We start from the raw sequence: 10,040 nt of genomic DNA, 5'->3' as shown, positions 1-10,040 counted from the left end.
TCTACCACATACCTACCTGGCAAAAAGTGACCCGGACCTGTGGGTCCACCCGGCCAGCCCGTAATTTACGAGTCCGGATCACTAAATTAGTGACCCGTTAAAATTTGACCCGGCCCGTATGGGTCCTGTCAAATTGGGCCGGTCAGGTAAACCCGCGTGTGCCCGTAAAAACCCAAATGATCGAGATTTTATATGGTGTAAGCCCTTATAGTCCCGTATTTTTCAGAAAGTACTGTACGGACCACATCATAGGACGATCTCCATGTGATGGAACACAACGTAAATAGGTTGTGCCCCAAAAATCACTTCCATAGGATGATCCTATCCCTCTGATCTATAGAGGTTTCCATAAATAATAATATGCAATTCCTTCATAGGTCAGAGGGCTAGGATTATCCTATGGAAATGATTTTTTGGGCACAACGTATTTACGTTATGGCCCATGGACGGTTTGGATCATCCTATTATAGTGTGGGAATAAAACCAACTAAAAAAAAAAGCTGAGTGACTCGGGTCTACCCGGGCCATACGGGTGGGGTCCGGGTCAGGTCATTTGTTACCCGTAAGATAACAGGTTGGGTGAAACCCGGCCCGGCTTGGCTTGACTGAGGGAGTGTAATCGTTTTATTTCTGGGACATCTTGTCCTCTAATTGTACTTTATTTATATCAATAAATCTTTGCTGCCTTTCCAAAAAAAAAAAGAACTCCGGCCCGGCCGGCCCACCCGTTCGCCAGGTCTACACATACGCTCCTTTAATTGGATGTGAATTATCCAGTGGGTGGAATTTATCATCGCCCTTTTAAAATCATTTTCCTTTTTCTTTTTATATTAAAATACTAACATGTGGGACCCAAAAAAATGATTGTTGCATTGATCATACTGTTTACTGTCAACCAAATAGGACACTTGTACATTTTAGGAGAAGCAGAATGCACAATGTTGAGGCCCACAGATAAAATAAGCCATTTCTGCCCAACCCACCTAAGGGCTAAGGGTAGGGTTTGAGGCTCTGCCATAAGCACTTTGGAAAATAGTGGTTGGGTTGGTATTGGCACCCACTTTTATTAGTACTTTCCACTCATGCATATATCTAAAATTTTATTAGCACCAAACAAAGAGTGGAAATTTCATGTGGACGTCATATTGATGCAAGCAACTCGAATGATGTAAAAGTGTGATGTAATAACTAATTACTATAATTTCCGAAGATTAATTGAGGCCATTGATATTTGCACTACCATGTTTTGATAATTGCACTAACTCATCTTTATTATTTAAACCGACAGCCGTCGAAGGTTGTTACAGTGCCCGAAAACAAAGCTATTAAACAAGAACATATAACTGAGTTCGTGCAAATATTAAAACATGGGAGTACCAAACTACCAATTTCGTAGGCTTAATCAAATAAGAATTAGCGATGGGATGAAGCTTCTTCAAAATCTATTCGTACGCTACTGATCCAACTGTTATAATTGTCCAATCACAGTCGGTTTCGGGTTCCCATGGCCGCAGTGACTGCGAAATGAATGGTGTAGATCATGCTATCATGGTGATGGAGAGAGAGAGAGAAAGCAAACTTTGGACGGATGGATTTAAAAAGTTCGGATTGGGAATAGTTATGAGGCAAATACTCAAAAAATACGAGAAGAGTTGCTAAAGTACGTAAAAGGAGGATTCTTAGATAAATGTGTTGGTCAGTCGTGAAATTATATGATGCCTGACCGTTACGAAACAAGGGCGAAGAGAGAGAAAACTCTCTGCCCTTGATTTTCGATCCAACAAAAAGTAAAAAATGGGGGCTTTTGTTGGATCAGAAATCAAGGGAGAGGAGGGGGCGGTTCTCTCTCTCCACCCTTGTTTCTTGATGGTCGGGCACCATATAAAATCTATGGTCAATATACAACATGAAAGGATTCTTAGGTGCACGAGTATAATTGCTAGCGTAAAGCGTAGTTTCCATTGCAATTCATTTATAATAATTTTGAATTTATCAAAGGATTTATAAAGAGTGGAATGCTAAACTGAAGAGTGTTCTTGCGAAAATCAGCAGCATGGGTGCCCCCATTAGATCCACGTCATCAATGAGCATTTATTATTCCTTTAGTTTTACATTTTTTCAGGGGAAATGATAAATTTGCCCTCTTTTTTTACATGGGACAGCCACCTCCAGTGTACGTGGCAATCGGTCCGTTTAATACTTTCCCCGTCGAGTAAATCAGCCCCTCTGCAGTCATAGATACACTTGAGGAGGCTATCCCAAGTAAAAAAGGGGGTGGATATATCACTTCCCTTTTTCAGTGTTATTGTAGATACTCTTTGGTGATGTGGTGATGCAGAGCATCCCCTTGTGCATCGGCTCCACACACGGACTGCATTAACATGAGAGTAGTATTAGTGTGCTTGTCCTTAGTAGTTTTTACTCGTCATTTTCCTTCTAGTGATGCCCTTTTTAATCTTTTAACATAATATGGCACACCCAAACTAATCCTAAGATGGAGGATAACTATTCTCACTTGAAGAACTTGTTATTCTTGCTACTAATGAATGCTTTTTCTTTATTATGAATACCCCATTTTCTATTAAGACTTCTTTCCTAAGTGCCTGTTCACTCAGCCTGGCTTAGTACGATGTGGTTGCATGGATCAACATTATTAATAAAACTTAGTGGGGAAATGACACTGCATGGCCCATCCATCACCTCAGTTATCTTTTAAACCACATTAGGCGCATCATTAGATGAGTAAAAAGAGGTGTCTATATCAATAAACAGAAAAAAGACTTGAGCTTTGTAAGCAATTTGAGATACAACCAAAGTGGGGCATGTCTTGTGCAATCATAACACTTGGGCTTGTCACAATTGAACGCCAACAGGAAGCACCCTCACCATTTTCAAAGGCTCGGTTTGAAATCTTCCTAAACACTTCGAACTCCGTGACCCCCTCCCCCCGCCGCGCCCCCACCACCACATGCATGTATCTATGTGGGACCACATAAGAGTGGTTTTCCATGTATGGGAATTGGGAAGGATGATTATAAAGGTATCGTTACGGGCTTATTAAGCAAAGATTTTTTAAAATATTTATTTATACTTTATACTTTATTATTTATTATAAGCATGGTGGCTGAAAATTATTTTAATATTTCAAGATGACAAAACTGAAAACCAAATTTAAAGCCCATTTGGGGCCTACCGATTTTATTGGAAAAATTATGGGATCCACCCTTCGGCCGTGGTACTGGGCTGCCCTAATTTTTTATGGGGGATGGGCTAGGGACCATCCCAGAAGGCATTTCTCAGGCCGGCTGTTGCTTGAGAGAGCAGCCACATAAGCTCACTTTAAACAGCTTTTGTCCTATTCATTAAATTCAGCTGAGGTGGCTGCTCTCTCATGCAACGGCCGGCCCCCAAAATGCCTTCTGCTATGGTCCCTAGCAAATCCCTTTTTACTTATGGTATGTCCCGTCATTTGGTCCAATAAAAAGGAGTTGGTCCAATAAAAAGGAGCGACTGCCTGAGAAGGGTGGGGTAGGTAGTCCTCGGAGTACCCTTCGCCCTCCTCTTTAGCTAAAATCAAGGGATCCTACAAATTACACACGGGTCCCATCATTTTTGGTTGGATCCTTTTGTTTTCCAATGGAAGAAGGTGGGATGGCTAATTCAGTTGTCCAAATAGCCCCAATAATTTTCTGCTTCGGGACGTGTCATGTTGACGAGCACATGAACGCATGCTTATACGTAGAACCTCTTTGGATACCTCTACAAGTTATTAGAGTGGAACTGATATTTCCATCCCCTTTTAAGCATTCACAACCCCACTTTGTTTATCCTTTCAACTATTTCCTTTGTCTTTTTCCTGAAAATAACTCCCTTTCCCGGAAAAGAAAAACAAAACGGGGTGGAAATGATATGAGAGGTGGAGAAAATGTCATTCCCCAGATCTTACATGCGAATGGTTTTGAAGTTAAATATGACTATTTGAAAATAATAGCTATAAATATTTCTGATACAGTTAATGGCTTGAATAGAGGCCATAATATCTGGGCCCTCAAGTATTAGAGGGGTTCTTAGAGACAAGCAAAGTATCACCAAGTGGGCCTTCTCAGGCCCGATAGGAATTACAGACTCTATTGAAGTGGAAGTGAGGGCTATTCTATAGGGTACAATGGTGGGTGATTCCCTGCAGGTCATTTGATGGTTGGAAGGCTGATCCCCTCGCCCGAGATTTTCAGAGTTTTTTTTATGAGATCTTGGATCGAGTTGAGGTTCATTTGGTTCAATTTCATCGCGTTGGAAGGTTGGTAAACGGAGATGCGGATCGCCTTGCTCGTGCAGGAATGCCTAGAGCGGATATAGAGTTTTTTTAATTTTCTACCACCTTGAAGAATCTCTATTACGGTCATGAGGGGGCCCCACCTAGGTATGGGACTAGGTGGGACCCAGCCTTGTATGGGACATGTTTACAAGGGCCTTGCCTAACTCGTTACATCAACTCAGAGCTTTTGGCGTTTTGGTGAGGTATCTATAACAGTCTCTCTTGATGCTTTGTTTCTCCAGCTCCATGACGACTGCATTGGTCATGGTTGCTTCTTTTTAATAAAGTTTTTATCATTTAAAAAAAAAGTGTAATCTTATTTGCAAGGGATAGTAGCATTCAAAGAGACCATTTAAATACATTTTTAAATAGTTTTACTTGCATCAAAAAACCTAATTATACAAAGGAATTCGCTTGGACACACATACTTCTCACACGTATGAGCTTCTTGTGATGACAACATACATGATGCAATGCTTTCATAAGCAGTCACCCATTAAAAAAAAAATGAACCTTGCTTTGTGACTCAAGGCATCCACCAAAATCATCAAAAGAGCCAAAAAGAAGAAGAAGAGAGAGTTCAAAGCACAGCATACAGTGCTGCTTGGGCTCCACCTTCCCCACGTTACCTTCCCATCAATTAACCAAAACACGTGCTTTATGGAATCTCCATGAGGATGGACGGAACAAAGCAAATTGAAATAATATCACACTTTACTTTAAACAACATACTAAGAGTGTTATTCCAAACATAGGAGTGTCATTACACTTTTGATCAAAAGGTAATAATTACAATCTTAGTTCTTAAATTTTTGATCTAATTCGGAAAACTTATTTCTTCGAGATCGTCCAACGATAAGAAGACTTCGTCTAAGCACGAAAGCTCAGTTCCATCATCACAGAAGCTCTCATTTGGACCGCGATTCATATCATATACTCTACAAAGAACCCATTCATTCGATACCTGAAATTCATACAAAGAAAATTCAGCTTAATTTTTTTTTATTAAAGTCGGTAGACGATTTGTTATCGTTGAAAAAAAATTGTAAAAATCCATTAATATGAAAGATACAAGAAAAATCATTAATGGGTGCTGGTTCATAACATATTACTAGTATAAAATACTTACTGTTTTTCGGTTTCCTCGCCTTTTCGAAGATCTACTACTAGTACCACAATCCAACAGATGATATTCATGCATGATCCAGCTGGTTTTAGTCCCTAGAGGAGCTTCACCAATGTAATAAACAAGCGATTTCTTCGTACCCACTCTCTTACCACCACTTGTAACGGGTTCATCGATCCCTAACGACTTCCAGTAGCCATTCGCTGAGACTCGATTTTGGGTTCTATGGCTGAAGAAATACCATTGATTATCTCCTGCCAAAGCCTTTCCTACACCCAAATGAAAAAAAAGAGAATAAAATGCCAATAAGAAGAAAATATGATAAAAAAAATTACTAGAAAAAAAAAAAATCTAAGGATGTGATCTAACCGTTGAGTTCCCATGGATCATATCGGTGTAGATCGAGGTCAGGGATGATGTCTGGATTACAAGGTAAGAGTCCTGCTTTGCAATAGAGGAAGTGAGTCACGAGCTCTTCGTCGGTTGGGTAGAATTGAAAACCAGGTGGGAGGTTAATGTTCTCGTCTGCCATCACAGTTTTGAGGAGAATTTGAGAGTAGAGAGAATGAATGTTGGTTGATTGGTTCTTGTTTCTGGTTTTTTTTTGGTTTGGTTTTGTTTGTACTTATAGTGTGGGAGGGGGAGAAAGTGAGAGAAGGTGGTTTTAAAACATAAACAGGATTTGTTAGGTCTAGAGGGAACGGAGGCCTATTTTAAGTTTTTTTTTAATTTATTAATTTAGTACCATCCACCCTCTTTTTCTATTTGAAATCTTCATTTGATTTATACTAGTGAATGAAAATTTCAACAACACTACTCTTTAAAAACTCCCCAAGTCAATCATCGACAAAAACTCCTCACATCAATCATGGACTCTTATGCATTTTTTAAAAATGCCCTAGTCAATCATCAATTAGTCTTAGTGAACTAAGTTTTGGCTCTGCCCGAGCAATCGAAAACTACTTTACTACTTTGACTAACCCGAGTTACTGTGAAACAACCTGTTACTCGAAAATTTTATTTGGATTTTTAATACCAAGGAGTTGTTAGGTTTTGAACCCACCCATGACAGGCCTTGAGGCACCATGTGAAACAACCAATTACTCCAATTAATGACTAGTGCATGTCTACTCGGTTTTATCTTGAACAATAGATGGGTTTTTAAAAGCCGGTAGGAAAATGCTAAGAAGCCACTTTCACCCTTCTTCATGATATACACTTATTGGGCCCCACTCTTACCTTATTTATGTGATCAAATTTGTTGTTGAGATTGGGAACCATAATTGGCCAAATGGTGCTAAGAACACTTTGATTAGATGATCTTAGTCCCTTGACACATCAAGTTTCAATCAAAGATGTGTTCAGTGTCCCACCAAATGAAACCAAACCGTTGATTTTTGTACTCCTTTAGTTTTGGATGGACGAATGCCACTAGTGGGACCCAAATTGCCTTTTACCATTGACTGTAAGAGTGACTTTTTATATTGGCATTCATTGAGAGGTAACATCAAATGAAATAGGATGAAAAGAAAATGAAGGAAGGAGGAGGGTCCCTGAACTTGGACGGTGAAAACATTACCTCCCTTTCATTATTTTATTTGTAATTTGTAAATTGGCATGTCGGCAAGCTTGTATTTTAGTACTTTGTATGCAACCTTGAAACTAGTCATGGGGGCTGATTTCGAAATCGGCTGACATCACTGAGTCAGAACCGGGTCAGCTTAGCTCTTGCTGAATACGTAGTTACCAGTTTACCACTTTGATTAGTAGGGAAGTGATATATTAACCCCTATTTTTACTTGGGACAGCCCCCTCTTGTGTATTTATGACTACTTTTTTACACTAGGAATGGGCTGTCCCCAAGTAAAAAAAATTAAGGGGGCGGATATATCTTTCCATTACGGACTATGTGGGCCCAAAAACGATTATAATGGGAAGATCTTAATTAGATGATCAAGATAAGCCAAAATGGATAATCATGAACCCTCTATGATGACGCCTATCCAATAGTAAGTCCAAGTTGATTGTAGTTTATCTCCTTAAGTTAAAAATGTTTAAGATAACTATTTAATAAAACCTTCTTAATTTTAAGAAAATAAGTTTTTCACCAACACTTTTAATTTATAAGAGGGCGAGCCTTGGCGCAACGATAAGGTTGCTCCATAGTGACCTGGTGGCAAGGTTTTAAATTTCGACGAAATTTCGTTAGAGACCGAAACTGAAATTGGGTGAAAACGAAACGTTACAAAAAAATTTCCCCAAAATTTGGGGCTGAAATCTAAGGAATATCTCCAAAAAACTGATTTTAAATCATTATTTAATATTATCCCTGAATTTTGGAAATTTCATCGAAATTATATACCCTATAAAATAGGCATTAAGAAGATTTCGTTAGATTTCACCGAAATTTTGGAGATTTCAGCTGAAATTTTGGTTTCTATGAGGAGCAAAACGCATTCGGAAACCGAAATTTAAAACCTTGCCTAGTGGTCACGATTCAGGTCATGGAAACAGCCTCTTTGCAAAGCAGGAGTAAGGCTACGTACATCTAGCCCTCCCCGGACCGACCCGCAATGCCGGGAGCCTCGTGCACTGGGCCGCCCTTTTAAAAAATATATATATTATCTTAAATATTACTTTGCATTATAAAGAAAAAGGGGTCTATCTTTACTTCATCCTTACTTGTATTTCTTAATATTTTCTATTTATTTCACAATTTCTTTTCACATTTTATTTATACCCAATGGGCCAAATTTACGAAGTCACATTTTCTTCATACCCAACGGGCCAAATTTAGTCATTGACTCACTGGGTCAACTAGACGAGCCAATTGAGTTGGGACTCAACCGCAATACATATTGCCCTTGATAAGATGGGAAAGGGAAATAAATCAAGGAGAAAAACCTTAAAAAGGGGACTGGTATAGACACCCTTAAAATTATACATGACATCCATGGCAGTTTGTCCTACATAGAGAGAAGTACAAAACAACTAAAAATAAGACACACTGATCTGCAAAGGCGTAAATCTATCGGTATCAAGCCACTTGAAATAAAATCCTCTTTGCCACCTCGTGAGAGTCACTTCAAACTTCAAGCTCAGCTATGTCCTACCACCGAGACACTAAACATGGAAATCAGCCTTTTATAAAACCTTGTGATATTTTTCAACTGAAAGGTTATATCAGTGCTCCATTTCCTCTCGAGATTAGCACGGATTCCTGTATTTTTGTCACTTTAGGAGTAAAAAAGGATTCGGAGATAAACATGATCTGGTCTTTCAAATGAAAATGGGCCCCAACTTAATTAAAGTATATTTATGTAAAGCTAGGGCTGAAGGGACCCTGGCAAAAGGGTCTTACAATTACTATAACTTTAAAATTCAAAATTCAATTCAATTCAATTGTAAAATCTCTTAGTTCATTAATTTTTATTCCTTTGAGCTCAATATGAGTTTTGGTGATTGAGTTATTTCGGTTGAGAAGTGAAAAAAAGAAGAAGAGTAAACTAGAAATTACAAGTTTTAAGTCTGAGTTTGGATTGAGTCGATCGAGTTGACTCGGGCGAGTTTAATTACTTGAAGCAGATAAGTCTATTTTGTCGACATGGATGTCTGTCTTATTTAGAAGATAGTATCTGATAGTTAGTGGGTTATTTTAGATGCTTGGGTGTGACACATGCCATTTAAAATCATGATTAGTAAAAATTAGCACTTGAACTTATCTTAAGTCGGTGAGAGCCGTGATAGAATTGTAGTACAGCTTGTGAGAATGGTCGTGATGTGTCGTTCAACTTGTCTTTTTTGTCTTACACTACTTTTGAAAAAAAAAAGTTTCTTATCCTCTCCAAAAAAGACTTGAGATTTTCAATCATTAGAAATTGTATAGTCTTAGGAGTTTTGGGTTTGGAATCTAGGCCATATTTTTATCAGTTAGGAACTGATAAGGACTATGTGGTTAAGGGCCAAAGAGATAGAGAAATATCATAAGGTTGGGTTAATGCTTTTTATGAGAAGCACTCAATATCTGAAAAGGAACATGGAACCATTTCAATCAGAGGGAAGGAGAATATGTGTTTCTATCAGTGGTTATTATTTGACTAATTACGAGAGTGATGTCTGATGTTATTTCGGATAGGATCGGGTTTATCAATCTATGGTGTTACCATAAGAAGATACTTGACCCGACCCGACCTGAGATAATTTCCCGGGTAGGCTAGGGTTGTGGAAAACCAACCAACCCACTCTGAATTTCAACCTCTCCACGTATCCAATTTAAACATCCCTGTTTTCACTTGTGGCCAGATTTATGTCAATAGATTGTCATAAAAAAGAGGAATCGTGCATGACCTGACAGGCTGACACAACAGTATGTGGGGTCCATCCCATGACCTGGGCCCACATACCCACGCACAACACACTAGAATTCTAATTATTCTAATTGGGAATGGGAAAGAGATGTGATGTGAGAAAAAGAAAGAAAATTTATCATAAAAAGTAAAAGGACGTGAATCAGGTGATTAAGAAGAAAATAGTGTATTTTCCTATGGGTGTGTTCTCAAGAGGATTTTGGAAGTCATATAGAGGTCAACTCAATATCAG

At 38.8% G+C, this 10,040-nt stretch overlaps 1 protein-coding gene across 1 annotated transcript; it reads right to left on the bottom strand.

The window, feature by feature from the left end:
- Positions 1 to 5,028: 5,028 nt before the first annotated feature.
- LOC143848679 (NAC domain-containing protein 104-like) lies at positions 5,029 to 6,129 on the bottom strand. Its single transcript, XM_077357671.1, has 3 exons — positions 5,811 to 6,129; positions 5,445 to 5,710; positions 5,029 to 5,279 (listed from the first exon to the last, which is right to left on the bottom strand). Exons 1-3 carry the CDS (start codon positions 5,971 to 5,973, stop codon positions 5,133 to 5,135), a joined length of 576 nt encoding a protein of 191 aa, XP_077213786.1. The 5' UTR covers positions 5,974 to 6,129; the 3' UTR covers positions 5,029 to 5,132.
- Between the last annotated feature and the right edge of the window lie 3,911 nt (positions 6,130 to 10,040).

This window comes from Tasmannia lanceolata, unplaced genomic scaffold (assembly GCF_043159265.1).
Source record: "Tasmannia lanceolata isolate RefF3 unplaced genomic scaffold, GAP_Taslan_0.1 ptg000016l, whole genome shotgun sequence".
Classification (NCBI taxonomy): Eukaryota; Viridiplantae; Streptophyta; class Magnoliopsida; order Canellales; family Winteraceae; genus Tasmannia; species Tasmannia lanceolata.
Note: the sequence above shows the minus strand (reverse complement) of the source record. Positions and strands in the feature narration are given on the sequence as shown.

Coding starts and splice junctions, on each gene's coding strand:
- LOC143848679 (XM_077357671.1), bottom strand. CDS start 5,973: ATGGCAGACGAGAACATTAACCTCCCACCTGGTTTTCAATTCTACCCA. Junction 5,711..5,810: donor TGATCCATGGGAACTCAACG/GTTAGATCACAT, acceptor ATTTGGGTGTAG/GAAAGGCTTTGGCAGGAGAT. Junction 5,280..5,444: donor GGCGAGGAAACCGAAAAACA/GTAAGTATTTTA, acceptor TATGAATTTCAG/GTATCGAATGAATGGGTTCT.